Source organism: Glossina fuscipes, unplaced genomic scaffold (assembly GCF_014805625.2).
Source record: "Glossina fuscipes isolate IAEA_lab_2018 unplaced genomic scaffold, Yale_Gfus_2 0, whole genome shotgun sequence".
NCBI lineage: Eukaryota > Metazoa > Arthropoda > Insecta > Diptera > Glossinidae > Glossina > Glossina fuscipes.
The window spans coordinates 35,352,520-35,370,221 of record NW_023998414.1 but is presented as its reverse complement, the minus strand read 5'-3'; the positions used below and the strand labels follow the sequence as shown (position 1 = coordinate 35,370,221).

The 17,702-nt window shown below is 33.4% G+C and overlaps 2 protein-coding genes across 2 annotated transcripts in view; one reads left to right on the top strand and one right to left on the bottom strand.

Annotated features, from left to right (window-relative positions):
* Nucleotides 1-1,347: 1,347 nt before the first annotated feature.
* Nucleotides 1,348-4,420, top strand: LOC119638288. The gene is made up of 3 exons (XM_038035015.1): nucleotides 1,348-1,460; nucleotides 3,661-3,879; nucleotides 4,123-4,420. The coding sequence occupies exons 1-3, from the start codon at nucleotides 1,419-1,421 to the stop codon at nucleotides 4,408-4,410; spliced, it is 549 nt and encodes a 182-aa protein (XP_037890943.1). The 5' UTR covers nucleotides 1,348-1,418; the 3' UTR covers nucleotides 4,411-4,420.
* Nucleotides 4,421-6,019: 1,599 nt separating this feature from the next.
* LOC119645086 (E3 ubiquitin-protein ligase HUWE1) overlaps nucleotides 6,020-17,702 on the bottom strand; it is a 25,172-nt gene continuing 13,489 nt past the window's right edge. Inside the window, exons 13-25 of the mRNA XM_038044981.1 lie at nucleotides 16,446-16,685; nucleotides 15,525-15,724; nucleotides 14,382-14,963; nucleotides 14,142-14,271; nucleotides 13,323-13,918; nucleotides 12,079-13,134; nucleotides 11,688-11,964; nucleotides 9,497-9,874; nucleotides 7,617-7,805; nucleotides 7,184-7,505; nucleotides 6,916-7,081; nucleotides 6,321-6,511; nucleotides 6,020-6,195 (exon numbers count right to left, since the gene is read on the bottom strand). Coding sequence (XP_037900909.1) covers nucleotides 6,093-6,195; nucleotides 6,321-6,511; nucleotides 6,916-7,081; nucleotides 7,184-7,505; nucleotides 7,617-7,805; nucleotides 9,497-9,874; nucleotides 11,688-11,964; nucleotides 12,079-13,134; nucleotides 13,323-13,918; nucleotides 14,142-14,271; nucleotides 14,382-14,963; nucleotides 15,525-15,724; nucleotides 16,446-16,685 — 4,430 coding nt within the window. The 3' untranslated portion in view covers nucleotides 6,020-6,092. The remainder of the gene's footprint in view (nucleotides 6,196-6,320; nucleotides 6,512-6,915; nucleotides 7,082-7,183; nucleotides 7,506-7,616; nucleotides 7,806-9,496; nucleotides 9,875-11,687; nucleotides 11,965-12,078; nucleotides 13,135-13,322; nucleotides 13,919-14,141; nucleotides 14,272-14,381; nucleotides 14,964-15,524; nucleotides 15,725-16,445; nucleotides 16,686-17,702) is intronic.

The following is a 17,702-nucleotide window of genomic DNA, read 5'->3' as shown; positions in this document are numbered from 1 at the left end:
ACTCTCTTTTCATCTCTAATACACGCCCTCTGCAATTGCAATGAACACCTTTCAAGCAGTACGTGTCAGAAGTTCAAAGCACCTTTCCGGCCCTTACGGTAATTTTTCTATTGATAATTTTTCATTTTATTCCCTTTATTTTTTACGCTTTTCTTTTTGGGGTATGCCGTAGACAATCCTGACGACCTTCACTATATATAGTCATAGTAATCGGACAAGAACTGCAGATTACATAGAATAAAATCTTAGTAAAGGAATACTTGAGGATATTAAAATTTGCTATTATTAGTTGAACAAGTTATTACGGAACGAAAAAAAGCAAATAATCAAAAAGCCCATTAAGCTGTTTAGGCGTTTCTCAGTTTAAGTTTCACTCTCTCTCTCCTTTTTTTTTTTTTTTTTTTTTGGTAACCACTCACTCACCCATTCAAGTATGTCGCGTACACGTGCAAACTTGATAATGATTAAGGAGGAATTGTCGATGAAAATAGCGATTAGAGAGAGTTGGCGCAGGACGATGATAGGTAAAGGCCCGACTTAATATTTTCAATTGCATTGAAAGATCATAAGGCACTGTAAAGGAGCATGAGAAGTGAAAAGTTCTAAAGTTGGAAAGTTGGAAAATATCTTCTTGTTGTGCATTTCATCCCATTTTGACAGTGTCCTCACTTTTAATTCAAATAATAATAGCACAAGTGCGAGAGAGAAGAGAGAGAAGAGAGAGCAGTTAAGACGTTGACTTGTTGCTTTGTTTCTGTCTCGCGCGAGGGCAAAATTCTCGATTTTTCATAAAAGCAACGATACTCTCGTTACGAATTAAAGCATTCTTAAGTAAGTTAATTGTGTTTTTAATTTTTATGCCCCTGATTAGGCAAAAGATCTCGTCGGCGATAGAATTTCAATAAAGCCGAAAGCTTTCAACGCTAGTGCTTTAAGTATTTAGTCTTAAAATTTATTTCTCTCTCTCACTCTCTCTCTCTCTCTCTGGCTAATAATAATATTGTTTAGTTCAATAAATTTTCATTCGTTTTGCTTCGTTCCTTTGTTTTATTCTACTTAAGGCTTGAAGTTTATGATACGAATTAATTACGCTACTTGTCAATGTTGTCATGAATTCTGATTCCAGATCAGGAAAACGTATACCCGGTGCCTTTCATGATCAGCACGAATTTTGCGATTAGCGATTTAATTTATTTATTGTTATTTACATTGAATTGACATCACTAGCGTTACACTTGGCCGCGTCAGTGTGTACGTTTTTGTGTTTGTGTACACAGTTATATTTAAATTAAACAATTCTCAAATATATTCAATTATCAAATTTTTAAAGGGTATAAAATTCGTGTTTGTTTCCATCTCGCATTAGTAGTTTTTTTGAATTTTGTGGAAACAGTTATCATCATTCATCATCGTTCGCCATGAATAAGTTATTCTTCGTAATTGGACTCTTCATTATCTCGGTAAATGTGAAAAAAAGGATATTGTATAAATATATTTTATAAATATTTATATAAGTTATATATATATTTTTTTTTATAAATTTGAAAAGACAAGAAGAAGAAGAAGAAGAAAAATGAAAAAAAAAAAAAAACTCACTTATATATTTTTTTTAATTTTTCAAATTCCTTTTGGTTTTTATATCCGTGAACGTATATTAATATATATATGTACATTTCCTTTTTTTATATGTATATAAATTAATGAATTCAAGTGAAATCGATTACGATTTAAATGTTAAGCAATAATTTTCATAAACATTTGTTTACTAAAAATGATCCTTTATCCCTATCGTGCACATTTTCTATGCATTGCCTGGCTTTGCTTATAAATAAAGAAATTTACGATTCATTTCTTCCAAATAGTCGAGCGTTACATTCCATCGCCTCATAAGATGCACTACTACTACTACTACTACTACTACTACTACTGTTTGCTTTTCTTATCTATCACATCTACAGCCGGTCTATTATTTTGTACTCTTTGATCGGTCATGATCGATTTTATGTTAGACGATTATATCATAACAATTTTTAACGATGTACATATATATATATATATATATATATATATATAGCTGTGCACATAGCAACTGTAGGATTATCTATGTTCTTAAGAGTCCTTTCATTTTGTAAAAAGATTTTGTGTATCGACTCATACACACTGAATTTGCATGGTTACCTTTCCGGTTATTAGGCATTAAAAAAATATTTGATCCTTTTATTGACCCTAAATAAATCAACATTTTCTATCGAGTGTCTTGCATATACATATATATATATATATATATATATATCAATTTTTTTTTTTCTTTTTTGATTGCTCGGTCTTCTAATTTAATATCAGCGAGGTTTGATTATCTTCTCTTAAAAGTTATTAAACGTTTCACTTCTCATGCTAAAATCGGCTTTAATGCAACATAATTTCTTCGACAATATTATCCTTTCTCTCCCTCTCTCTCTCTCTCTCTCTCTCTCTCTCTCTCTCTCTCTCTCTCTCTCTCTCGTCATCAATATATATTTTGGGGTTTTTTTCTTTTTCTTTCAAAAATTCTTTTTCTTATTACAATAGATATTAATTTTGAACCCTCATCTCTACTATCAAGTTTGGCTTTTCGTTTATAAGATTTGGAAATACCTACCGGAAATCCCATAGATCAGCATGCTTAGTCTTGATCAGTGCAAGATTTCAAACTAATTTGGGGCAATATCTATCCATTTATTCATATAAGTCCATCTGTGACGATCGTACTCGTTAATTCAAAATGTTAATGCGAACAGCTTTGCTCACTGATGCACTGCAGTATGTTTCTCCGGCGAGACATAAGTGAATATCTTCAACTTTGAAAAAAAAGAGAGAGAGAAACAAAAAAAAAAAAAGAAACATTCCCTAAAGAACAAACAAAAAAGACACGCCCCATCATGATATCCCTAACCATCCCCATACTGTCCCATATAGATTCTCTGATACGTATTTGAAAGTGTTATGGCGTACCCTTCATTTCTCCTATTATTCCAAGCACAAGCTGAAAGTTAATAAGAAAGTTATCAAGATTAATTGGCTTCAAAGCCCACCGAAGAGGAAGCCGCAAAGAAGGGTCTGTGCGTGTTGTTATGACGTATTATTTACAATGTCCAGGCGCCCGTTCCAGATATCGCAAAAAAAAAAAAGCTCATACTCAGCTGATCACTTCTTGAAAGAACGTATTCTTAACGAATTCTTCCGTTTCAAAACATTATTCCATTTTTTTTTTTCAAATCATGCCCTATGCATGGATATAAGCTCTCAATCGGTGAGCGTCACCGCTGTTCCTCCGTCCTCGAATCGATGTAAAATACGAGATAAGATAATATTTGGATACAAATTAATGAGATATAATAAATCCAATAGACGAATGCCGAGAAGGCTTCGATTTGAAGGTTAAAACATTTTAAAAAAAACATAAATTATGAATGGCAGCAACAGAAGTGAAGTGAAGGCCTATACATAGAAGACATAAAGTGATTCTAAAGAATTCTTCTTTATATAATTTACTATAGCCTATTAGCAATGAAGAATATCGATTTTAGCTTTGATTAAACTTTAATCAACACTTTGGGAAAAGTTAAAAATAAGAAAAAGAAAATATTTTTAATAAAATTTAAATAAAAATATTGATTGCAGTTTGCTTCCGCACGAGTTGTACGCGAGGCTCCAGCGAAACCCGAATTCTCATTCGAAAGTTTCTTTAAAACAACTCAGGAACATTTTAAGGAAGTAGAAGAGGCTATCTTAAAAACGATTGGCGCTTCTAATCCCGACGATGTAAAAAGAATTGTCGAACAACAAGGTCAAACTTTAGCCAAACAATTTGATGTATGGGCCGATCATATCAAAAAAGACGTAAGTAAGACACATCCTTACTTCCTATTCATAAATGAATAGAACGAAATGCTTTCAGTACGCAATCCTTAAAGGATTAAAAAAAAAAAAAAAATAAAAAAAATAAAAAAAATTCTTTACTCTGCTTACATCTTTTCACATTCGCATTGTTCGCGATCGTCGATGCTGAAAACATTTATTTACTTACTTTACTTGTATCTTATTCTATCTATTAATTAATATTTGCATTTTACAAAAATATAGACCGAGGAATTAAAGAATTTATCGGTTGTGAAGGAGTTGCGTGAGACCGTTGAAAATCGAGTCGAAGAATTTAAAGGTGAACATCCGCAAACAGCGGCCGATATAGAACAATATATTGGAAAAGCTAAACAAGATGTCGAGGATATTATCAGTAAAATAAAAGCGTTAAGCGAATCGAAGGAGGCGGAGAATATTAAAAATGTTTCGCAGAAATTAGTCGACACGGCTAAGGATGCTTTTAAAGATCTAGCGGAATCGATTAAAGAAAGTGTTAATAAAACTGAATAAATTATAAACATTTCTTATGTATCTTTATTTCATTACCATAACATGCTACTATACAGGCAGTTTGTGTGTGTGTGTGTGTGTGTGTATGTATATTTAGGAGATCAAATTTTCAATATCTTGGTCTAGGCTTAACTTCACGTCGCCCACAATAGTCAGCATTATTAAGTTTAATTTAAAGTGCATTGGCGGTCATCACTAACTCGACATAGACAAATAAAGATAAATTATCGACTTACAAGAGTACCGCTTATCGCGATTATCCCCATTAATTGAACAATATTGAAAACGCTAACGCAAATTCTTACTCATCATCGAAATTCAACGTGAATAATGTGTAGGAAGAATGGATGTTACCCATGGATGCGTCAGAATCGAATTTGACTTGAACATGAGCGTAGTAAGTATTAATGCTGGATAGATTTGCATATCAAATTTAACAACTGGCAAAGATTTTAAATTAATAAATCATTTTGAAAATTTTCAATTCTTGAATTTACTTTTTCAAATAATATGGGTAAGATGATCGATCACTCACTTATCCTATTTCCAAATTATCTTACTTTCGTACTTAATAATAAGGATTTGTTGCAATAAATTCCTTCTTTTTATATAACAAGGCGATCAATCATATATATATATATATATGTATATACATATATGCGGTGCATGGGATTTCGGAATCTTACGTCTCTTATCAAAGAGAGATAATACGATTATCGCGATTTGAAATGTAACGCTGATCAAATTCTTATTTACTTCATAGCTCTCTAACGTGTAACTATAATAACATATCGTTGACAACTTGGCAATGACTTAATGATAGGATGGTTGTCTCGCAACGAGATGAGTTCAATTAGTCGCCAAGATTATGTTAAATATTTATCCTTGGGATCATCCAGAAGTTACTGTGCATCTGAATAACTAATAAACACTTGATGACTTCAAAGAATCGATGGTCGCGATCATTTGACAACAATTTTGTATTATATCTCATCTTCAGAGCGTTTGCTTTCGAAAGATACAAAAATTATACTAACTAGGAAACACATATATAAAAATTTTTTTCTATTTTTTATTTTTTTTTTTAAGTACTTTATGAATCAACTTGCACAGAGTCCTCCCTTGAAGCACGCTACTTATAGCTCATTTTTTATACACAAAAAAAAAAAAAAAGAAAAACTACTACTACTACTTTGCCACTACCCAATACAACGCTTTGTTTAACACAATTTATTCATATATCGACTGGACAAAATAAGCTATTATGTGGGAATTGGTCGAAAAAACGGTCCGATTCGAAACATATTCTTGGGACAAAACTCGTCCTTTTAATATCTCAATAATTGTGAGTTGTGTGTTAACCCCTCGTTCTGTATCTCTTCTGAATCGATCGATAAGCTTGCTGCTCCGTCTGTCCGTTCTGGATGGGTCGATTTATCCCAAAATCTTTTGGGCAATATATAGGCGTCCGCATAAACTTAATAATCGTTTGGAACGTAAGAAGTGACTTAGTATATAATAATTAATTAATTAAGTATTCGTTCATATACATATACAAAAGGCATATTAAACAGTTGAAGCAATATGTATTTAAATTTTATTTGAATAAAATATCGACTGAATTAAAATTATATTTTGTTTTTGTTTTTGTTTTTGTTTTTTTTGTTTTGTTTTTTATTTGTTTATGCAAATCCAAATCCTTCTGAGCACTCATGAATTGCCTTCAGTAGAGAACTACGAAGTTTTTCATATGATTTGTACATCGGCAAATCCAATTGATTAAAACTAATGGATGAGAGACGACAAATATAAAAAAATTAAAAATTAAATCAAATAAAAAAAAAAAAAAAAAAAAAAAAAATCTGTTGCTAACTGTTGTTATTCATTATATATGTTGTTATTAAACGTACCAAGTGTGCGCGCAGGGTAGTCTGTCTGTTGATCGATCGTCGCGATGAATCTGAAACTTTTGTATACCATTCATGCCCTCAAGAGATCCGAATCCTTGTAAAGGAACTTTTGATGTTCCCGTAACAAATTGTAAAAATTTGGCTCGATCCGCTTGGTCAAAACTACGCAAAGCTCTCCAAAACCATTGAATCTGAAATGAAATTTAAATAAAAATATATTTTATATAATGTATTTTAATAATATTGAAATCAACTGTAATAATATAATATATATATATATATTTGTTGTAATGCAGTCATCACTCTTTTCAAGAAATCTATACAACACTAACTTCTCACTCTATGTACTCTATGGTACGTACGTACGTACGTCTTATGTCATTAATCAGATGAAATTATTTTTCGACCACTTGCAATATAAAGCCCGGCCTATTTTGAAAAGTCATTCATTTTATGAAATGACTGTATAAACCGAAATGATGTATGATGCTATTCAACGATGGGTGATCATATCTCACTATAGCGTTTTTATCAATGTTTCAATCAATAACTTGAATATGTTGTTTTTAAATGATTTTTGATACTCAATCCATACCTGTAGCGATTTCGATGTGTATTTATGATATTCGGTATTCGATTTTAAATCTTCTATATCAATGTCGGGAAGACCGGATATTAAGAGCTCAAGTTCTTGTTCATTGAAAATTGATATAAGCTGTTTCGGTATTATATCATAAAAGCCTTCCAAAAATGCATCCAATCTAAATATTAAGAAAATAATTTATATTATTATATATAGAAATAGTTTGTAAATAATAAAATGAAAAAAACAAAAAAAAATTGAAAATTTATTTAAAAATTACTGTTGTCTTATCGAGCCACTCATTTTCAATTGACAAACCAATTGAACATAATCAAATTTATTCTCTTCAGTCACAGGTATATTGCGGCCATTTGGTATAAGATCGCGCACTTGTGTAACACCAAATTCTTGCACTTCAGTCGAAAAAGTCAATTCATATCCTAAAGTTGTTATATCGTTTTTCATCAAATAGTCTAAGCCCTTATAGAACTCATAGTCTTGAGACTCCATGTCAGTATGTTTAACTTGCTTTCCAAGTATATGTTTATAAAATGCTCTTGTAAAATAGCATTCGAGCAACTTGTTATCATGTATTGCTTTCGCTATGAATAAGAATAAAAAAAAGTTAGCAATAATTTTTACAATTTTCATTTTTTTAAAACGAAAATGAAAAAATTGAATGAAAAAATATGAAACTCATCATTATACGTTACCTATTAAACGACCAACAAATTTAAAGTAACTTAAGTGATTTGGATTGGCATGGCTAGATGGATTTATCATATATGTTACACGATCTCCGGGGGAAACACAAAATAGGGCATACATGGGATTAAAAATTTCCCTTGATATAATAATGTACCATTCACGCAACAATCCTCCTGCATCTTGTCCTTCCTCATCTAAAATAAATGAATGAGAAAAATTAACGCCAATTATTAAATTATTAAAATAAATTAAAAAAAATGTTTTTTTTTTTCGCTTTCAAAGCCTTAACTAACAACCTATCATTACATCAGGCTTTGCCTGCCGATTCAAAAACGTTCATTACTATTAATTGTTATGCCCACAACACCTCAATGAGGAATGTGGTTAGACGACCGGGTTGTTCGAAATATTCAGATATATAAAGGCACCCGCACCCACACACACATAATACACACATAAATACATAATATGCTATCTGTCTGTCCGTCCGTAAGTACTTAATAGATTTTTATGCCATTTTTATGGTTTGTGCAAATATAGCACAATTTGATTCTAAAAATGCTCTCAATCGAGTAAATGACACGCCCACATTTAATAAGATATTACCACTCTAAGAATATTTTCATATATAGAGTCCATTGATAGACTTTTAACATTATTTTTTTTATAAAGGTTTAATAAGCATTTGTAATCTACGAGCCAACGCTGAAATTCATTTTGAAGTTCCAAGCCCTCCTTCTCTAAGCGTGAGGAGGGAATGTTAAGGGTGGGATTCTATTGTTTTTTTTTTTTTTTTTTTTGTATTAAAATCGAGAGTTTATCGTAGAAGAAATTATCAACAAATTTTTTATTCAAAATATTATCGACTGCTATTCTGCTACGTCTTCCATCTTTTGCGGTGCAATATGAGTCCCGTATTAAAAGGCTATCGGGTTTTACGATGTAATCTGCAAAAAGTCTAATCTTTTGAGTATCACGATGCCTTGCTCGAATAGACAATAGACAAGTCATCGGTTATTAGAGTCAGAAGGTGTTATATTTGATGACACAACGTCTCCTTCCTGCTCGACTTTTGTCGTATGGGACACTAAAAACGCTACCATGCTAAAATATAAGCTCATAGGTATCAGTCGTTTGCGAGCACGGATCGTCAATGGTGTTGTTGTTTGACAGGGTGAATCTCAATAAGCCACGCCCATTTATCCCCAAATGAGAATCGATAGGAATATTCAGCTTTATCGTCGATGCTGATTGCTCGTCTAGTCTGCATTCTTTCTATTTTTGGTTCGGATATTTTACTCTGTCGATTTTTCATTAGCCGTCACGATTTACTAGCTAGCACTTTCCTTTATAGTAAGCAAGAAAAGCAAGGTTTACTACGTTTGACGTTCTTTGGCATAGCCCTCAAACTAATCAGATCTCGAAAATTGTGCGTTGGTTTTTGAACTTAAGGAACACAATTGACACTGATAGGTAGGTGAAGCTTAAAGATAGGACTTTTAAGCGGAGTAGACAAAATTTCATTTAGCATCCTATACTTGTGTTCGTTGGTTGTGGTTGTTTATGCATACACAAGACTTCCTATTTTATTTTAGTGTGCAAAGCGTGCCTATTATGTTGGTTATCTTGTGCTAGGAGATTACAAACTTGACGTAGCCATTTTTTAAAAAACAAAAAATTAGCGGTTCTCTCTAAGGGAAGCGGACCCCCAACAATTTGCAGCCATGCCTCTCACTTATGCTCAATTCCAAACTCTGCCCACTTTTAACTTGGATTGTCTTATATGAGAGACGACGGAGCATAGACATAGAATTTCAAGTTATATCATCAAGTTCAGTAGTATGGTGAATAAAAAAAAAAAGTCGATCAGTGCATTGATGCTTACCTTCGAATACAATATAAAAACGATTTTTCCACTCTTCCGGTGTTAGTCTATAAAGTGCACGGAAGGAATCTTCAAAAACAGATGCGCGACGCACACTGACTGTGTTTTCCTCACGCCGAACACCTTCATCAATGCGCTCCAATTCAGTATGAAAATATTTGCGCTTTACGTCAAAATCTAAGATTCTCGTATGATCAACAAGTACGGCGAAGGGACCATCGGAAAGATGAACGGGCGATTGCCGTAAAATTTGGTTTAGCACAGTACGATGTTTCTCAGCGAATTGTAAGAATTTTTGACGATCACATTGAAGTTTGCTTTTTACCAAATTGTCTTCCCCACCATCCTCTTCCGGTGACTGCGTGCTGTTGTCCTTGCCTGATACGTGAAATAGAATATTTTTGTATTAATGATCACTATGTGTTTTTTAGTTGGATTATAAATAAAAGATAATTTTGCACAAAATAAAATATAAAAAACTACCGCTTAGGTAACCCCTGGGGATAGAGATTCCCAAAGGTCAGGCGGTTTAGTTATTTTAAATGACGGAGCTCCGCTACATTACTTAGTACACTTAGCATACACTTACTGCCATTGATGTTTCTCCGATTGCAGCTCTGATTTGATGCCAAATTTGGCATGGTCCTGTTTGGATATGCCAGATGCTAGTGATCATTACCCTGGTACTGATTTCAAATCGCACTTTGACTTATGGCAAATTATTCATTTCGCAATTGCTTCTTAAATATGCCGATAAGACATTATTTCGATCTGTGTTGGTTCAGTTTAACTAACTTTTTCAAGATTCTAGTGATGTCAATAAAGAAGCTGCGCAAATAGAATGTCCTTTCCGAAGAGTCACCAATAACTCGATCCTTACCAGTAGAAAACCATCAAAGTAAAAATGTTACTATTTGGCATAACAGCACTATCGCTAATATAATATCTCCGAGCTTCAAGTCCTGGAGGAAGTTAAAAAGGCATCGCTCTCAACAGAGCGGAATTTTGTACAGAGGAGGGTCATGGTCAAGAGAGAGAGAGAGAGAGCGACAGATCGCCAAAATACAATTTTTTTCTCAATTCTCTTAACCCTTACTTTTGATACTCGCATGCTCTAGAGAAGAGATTAAAAAGATCAAAAAGATCTACATCCCACAGATGTGCCAGGAAGGACGCTGATCTGTTCTGACAGTTTTAGTGTTATCAGAGCAATACAATTTAATCGCAACAGTATTTTTGATCACATATTATCCCCAGCATACCGACATCAAGAATCTTTGGATTCCGTGAGCAGGCAGATGTGATTGCCACGCGACGCTTCTAACAATCTGACATATCTGAACCGTGCTGTCTCCCTAAGGCGATCACTTCGCCATATAGATAGGTCCATTAAAGCCGATATTAATTTCTACAATCAATCATTCCCTTCACACCTTCACAGGGCAGACTACAATAATCCCTTTACCCGAACCATGCCCGCCTTAGACCGAATAGTAGGGTCTTATACATTACTAAGCGTTATAATGAACGAACTGAGTCTGCCTCCCAAACGTGTTTCAGGCTATGCCTTCCCTCCTATCGATCATATTTTTTCCGAATGTCCTTTATTAAAAATTAGCAAACTGTTTGAAAGGAATGCTTGATAGTTCAAGAGCAAACATGATTCCCAGAATTCGCTTTCCTATCCAAATACACGAAACTCTTGATACCTAAGCTTACAATGCTATTTATTAAAAATGCAAAGATCTAGGAAATCTATAATCGAGAAAAACTTTAAGAAAAATATTAGCGGTAGGAAAGTAATCGGATCACCGTCTGCACCTTGCTTTTGCTTGAATGTTGCAAAAGATATAAACACATGACTATATACCTGCGGCAACGATCGCATATATGCTTTGAGTAACAATTTTGAAAAAGCGAATGATTCTTCTTCTTTTTTTTTTTATATATATATCGAAGGCTAGAAATACTTTTTCCAGCCATTAATGTAGTGCACGGGGACGAGGAGCAAAAAACTGTTATGAAATTAGCAAAGTGAGAAATGCTTTTAAATATCGATTTGATATAATCGATACGGAAAAGAACAATGGCATGCATCCAGATGCATTCGGTTAGTAAGTTTACCGGCCCGACTACAATAAAAATATATTTCGCTGTATATTAATAACATAATAACTTATATAATACTTACTATTATCTTCCGATAAAGTATTGGTAACTGCATCGGGTTGTGTGCATTTAGTATCCGAATTATTGGCATTACTTGCATCGTATGAAGCGTGAATTAGGAAAAAGGCTTCAACAGTTGGTTGCAATACAAGTACGGCATACTCATCCTTTGATTCTTCCAATGAAACAAGACATTTACTTAGCGTACTCCAGAGCTCATTCAAAGAAAGAATTTCGCTCAAACATAATTTCTGCTTAGACCGATACCAGTTATTATGTGCGTCCAATAAATTGTTTATCTAAATCAATCAATCAATCAATCAAAATAATTTATTTATTTAATTAATTGAATTACTTTTCTTATTTGCAAGCAGTTAGTAGCAGTTTTAGTAAAGAATGCAAATAATTATTACCTGAATAAAAATCTTCAATGTTCGTAGAAAGTAAAGCTGAGCGGATAGCGGAGATAATAGATACTTTATGGCAGATAATTGCAATTCGCAGGCTGGTTTTGGATCGCTGGGCGATGATATAACAATTGGTTGTGCCGTAAATCGATCTTGCATTAAACCATTAAATAATGAAAGGCATGATAGCTTTTGTTCATATTCAAAAGTTGTATTGAATTTGACAGTGTTATGATATACAAGCAATTCATCTAACAAAGCTTTTATCTCATTTTGAACCTGCTCCGCCAAACCCATAATAGCCGAACGCAAATAATATGATAAAACAACGTTCGAGTAATGCGAGCATTGACACATATTAAAAATTAACTTTGACATATTCTCTAATCCCTCGTTCGTTCCACACTTATGCGTTAAAACCTCTATCAGAGTTACAAAATATGGGAACATTTTCGAGTAAAGTTTAGGATGCTGTTTAATTTTATCCTTCGTATCTTCCGCATTATCCGTTTTGCTATCTTCTTCTTGTTGTTGTTGTTGTTGTTGTTGTAATAACTCACCCTCAGGATGTATCTTCTTGAAATAGCTTTTTATTTCCATTTTACTTGCGTCTGTCACACCGCTATCTTCTTCAGGGAGTTCAGAGCTAAGTGAAGCTAACAGCTTTAATAGTAAATCGGTTAATTGTGGCGAGCGTCTAATTATTTTAAAGGATAACATATCTAAGAGTTTCGCAAATGCCGAATCGTTAAATGATATAAATTCGGAATTTGTAGCTTTCCATTCCCATGGCGGTTGCGAGAACAATGGAAAGAGCGACGTACGGGAGAAACGTAAATTAGCATAAATTTCTGTATTTAATAGGACTTTCCAAAAGTCAGTTGAGTTTGTATTATATTTAAAGTCACCCGATGTTAAGCCCTTTTGGGACTTGCCAACCGCTTTAGAAGTGGACGGGTATTCATCAAGTACTCTAGACTCTCCAAATTTAGCCTTTAAATTGCTCATCGATGTGGGTATATTTAAATCCTCTTTCCCTTTGAATAAATGCCTTTTCCTTTGCTATTAAATATTGCGAGAAAAATTAAATTAAATTAAATTAAAAATCAAATTTCCTTTTTAAAATTAAAAATTTTAAAATTTAAATGAAATTTTAAAATACGTGTTTTTGCTTAAAATGATTATTGCATAAAAGATTTTTATTAATATTTAGAACGAAAATATAATATCGAATAGAATATACGTAGTACCTTTCTTTCTGTGGATACGGGTAAAAAACTTTTCGGGAATTGCTTGGCCAATGCAAACAGGATATCTAAACAATTTTTAACGACTTGCTGTGATGCCTGAGGATTAATGCTTATGGTGTAATCATCCTGACATTTATTTAAAATAAATGTGTTTGATTTAAAGCCAAACGCGGCGTCCACTTTCAATTTCAGCCATTGTGGTTGCACTATTTCAGTACCGGCCGACCATAAGCATGAACTCGTTGCATATTCTATTATATTGATTAGGGCATTGATTATCCAATTTCGGATGGGGACATGATAACATATATTTCGTATGATACGATGTAAACGGGTATAGCTAAATTTACTATCTTCAATAAATAAAAATAGTAGAAGAGTAGACAACGTATCTGGATCAGGTAGATTATTAAGATCTTCCATCAATAGCAATGTCAATGGCTTTCCACAATTTTGCTGCTGATGTATAACAGTAGTGCGTTGATGACGTGCGGAATTTAAACCGTTCGGATCACTCCAGATTGTATTGTTTTGCCAACGCGATTCCTCGTTTAGATTTTGCGTGGATGCGGATAAACGGCTCGATAAATATCCATCTGAAAGACATTCAAGCGGTTGAGGTTAAGCTCGCAATGAACATAAGTGCTGTTAGTAAAGACTGATCTTAAATAAAAAAAAATAAAATAAAAGAGAGTCGTATTGCGATTGCAATAAGGAAAGCGTAGAAGGATTTGTTTTTGTGTGCTTGGTTTGGCGAAAAGTTGGAGTAAAAAAATTAGGATTTAGGAGACTTCTAAAGCCCAAGTAACGATAACATACTTATTGGATTTCTTTGCATGTCTAAACGCGCTCCATTTCTACTTTCCCAATCTCTTCGCAAATGTTGCGCCTCAGCTGCCAAGTCCGGCGGTAGACTCGATATCTGAGAGTCTTCCATGTCAGCTAAAATCTATAAATAAACAATTACCGACATATATATATATATATATAGTTTAATTCATCAAATCATTTTTATTTTATATTAAAAGACTTAGTTGGAAATGCTTTCATAAATCTTACCGCTTGACGGAGTGTTTCTGGTAAGTTTTGGAAGAAGGCGGCCGTGTCTACTGGATCTTCGGGATTTGTCGATTGCGCTGCCTGACGCTGTTGCTCAATTCTTTGCTGCATTAAAACTTCAGTTTGTATATTTGGCGGCAGTGCAGCTAAAAATTCTGGACTAACTTCGGACAAAGTGTATTGATTCGATTGAACTTCAGAATTTTGTGGCCTTTGAACGAAACGCTGCATTCTTATATGTTCTTGAATTACTTCTTCTCTCATTTCGGTTGGTAATGCAGCTAAAAATGACGGATCGACACCTTCGGGTATTTCCAAGTCACCAAGTACCGCTTGAATTTCGGGCGTCAATTCTGTGTTGCGCGTAGACGATGCACTTGTCGAAGCTTGTGTCGTAACGTTTGCTTCTTGCGCTTCCGGTTTTGGGGCTGCTGGCGTCTCATTCAGATTCATGTCAGTAAATTCAACAGCCATGATATTAGATGGTGGCGGCTCTGCTACTGTATTTATATCGACATTTGTCCGAACCAAATTTGGCATAAGGGAATCTGCTCTATCCTCTGGAGTTTCTGATAAGGTATTCTATAATATTGTTTTCGAAAAGATTTATAAATGAACTTTTCAACTCGTATGTAATCCTTAGGTAACTAACAGAATTGCTTTTATCTAAATTATGGCTTGAAATTTTACTTTATAATAAATATTTCAATGGAATTTAAAAAGACATGTTTTTTTCTTAACTGGGAACAAATCGATCCATTAATTGATTGTCAGTCAGAATGTCTAATGAAATAACTGTTTTCGAATTAATTTTTTTTTTGCTTAATACTAGCGGGGAATCGAAAGTTCTTACGTTCAGAATTTAGTAATGCAACGATCAAGATCGTAAGTAGAAGCCTGAAATTTGGGGGATTCGTCCTCGTAATACCATTTGGCAAATCTTTTTTAATTAATTTATCTTTTAACAAAATAAATCGTTCCCTACTATCAACTCTGTGAGATTTTATTGAATACACACTAACAATCAATTCCGTATGCAATTGAATAAGAAAATCTCTCGTCTCTTCTAGTAGCAAGAGATATATAATGGATGGTACGTGTGTGTAAAGAATCCAAATTAAGAGAATATTTTTCATTTTCTACCTGTGAATTTTCATTAGAGCCACAATCCATATCTACACTCCGTACCGGCTCTTCTTCCGTAATCGATGTTGAATTCTGCTCAATATCTTTGCTTTCCTTGCTAAATTCTTCTTCTTCTTTTATCTCATTATCTATAAATGAGTTACTAGTTTCTTCCAGGGTATCGGAAAGTGGCTTTTGAGCTGCACTTTCGTTCGCGTCTGAAATTAAAATAATAAAAATTGAAGAATTGAAATGAGGTACGGCGACATATTTGATTAGCGACTTATTTCGAATCGATTTAACTATATTCACGATAAACACTCGATTCATCGCATCGGATAAAAGAAATTTGCAATGTAATTGGACCAATTACAACAATTTTAAAAAGTCGTTCATAAAATTCAAGACTAACTATACAAGCGCTTAGTTTCAGCTTTCCATCTAGACTTTTGAGAATTAAAGCAAAACGAAAAACGGACGCAGCACAGTTCAGTCACAAGTTTATGCTCATAAAAAAAAAAAAAAAAAAAAAAAATTCACAAATTACTTAGAGACACAAAGGACATTAGAAATGCCATAAAGAACATTAGCAAATTATTTTATGGGCAATTTTGAACACAGTATCACGCCTAACAAGTTAAAATATTTTCACCGAATTTTTCTATTCTAGCCCAACTTTTATAGGATAAAAAGTACATAAGATTGGCAATGGATCTCCTTGCTCAGCATTCAGAACGGACTGCTTTACTTTGAGAAGAAATTTCCATTTCGTTTATGAAATTTCCATACTTGTGAAAGTGCTAAACAGCAGCAGAAGGACACTTATACGGCTCTGATATATAATTTCCATGTAGTGTCATTAAAAGCATTTCGCAATTTTTCGATCGGAACATATAATCTATATAATATATAAAAATTGTTTATAGAATAGCAGCGTACCTCCTCTTCCATCTAATTTCTTCATATCTACACTCGCTTGAAGACTGCTGCTTGATGATTGTGTAGGAACCGGAATGGAACTCTTTTTACATTCAGACTTACATAGTTCGGTTTTCCTTTTCAGAAGCATGTCCTTAACCTTGATTAAATGCACTATCAAATGATGTGCAACCTGAAGACAAGCATCCATATGGGTTTCAGGATCCGAGTATTTGGCTTCTTCCAACCACCAGTGCAGCGCTGCATAAAAAAAGAAAAAAAAAAAATAGCAAAGAAAAATTAAAATTATAATTATAATTACGTCAGATAATTAGATAAAATAACGAATAAAATATATGAAAAATCTTATTAATATTAAATCGGGGCTATTAGTAAAACTTCACATTTTCAGTAACTTTCTTGCTTATTGTTCTATTGTTTTGATAAAAAATATTAACGCCCATGTTCCTTATAAATTGAAAAGCGCTCTTCTGGAGCGTCGTTGTTCTATTACAAAAAAAAAAAAAAAAAAAAAAAAAAAGATTACCATCCGATTTCAAGCGAATCTCCTGCCTTAGTATACCGAAACTAATACTTAAACGTTATTGCATCATTTACGAGTACGCAAGTTAGATCAGGTGAACAATTCTTTCAAATTCGCCTTTTTATTGCCTTGTGAAAAATTTTAAATGAAACTGTACTATAGAACATGAGTTATGTTTCTATCATTGCCGACGCGTAATCCAGATTTGGATTAATATTAATTGTCGTTAGTAAAGGATTTCGTTGGTATATGTCAACTAGCTGAAGATGGAGAACGAATTAGCGGAGAGACAAAGATGGCTAAATGGGCTTAGTAACATATCCGGTTCATGAATACAAATATTCCATAGGATCGCATTGCTCCTTTTGGTAGTGGAGGTATAAAACTTACAAAACCACAAATTTTATTCAATATGACGATTCTTCCATTTACGCTGCGCTGCTTAAGAATATAAGTACAAATTTAATAAAAAAAAAAAAAAATACCTGACATACAAAATCCTAGTTGTTACCGAAGAAGCAAATTGTTCATCTCTAAAATTCTTAATATATTCAATAAGTGCAAAATTGCACTTTTAATAGAGATATTGTGTAAAAGTTTCAAGCTGTTGAGGATAGTTTTATAAATATACAAATACAAAATACATTGCAGACCAAAATAAGTGAGAAAAAAAAAAATTTTTGTGAATGTGTGTGTGTGTGTGTGTGTGTGTGTGTGTGTGTGTGTGTGTGTGT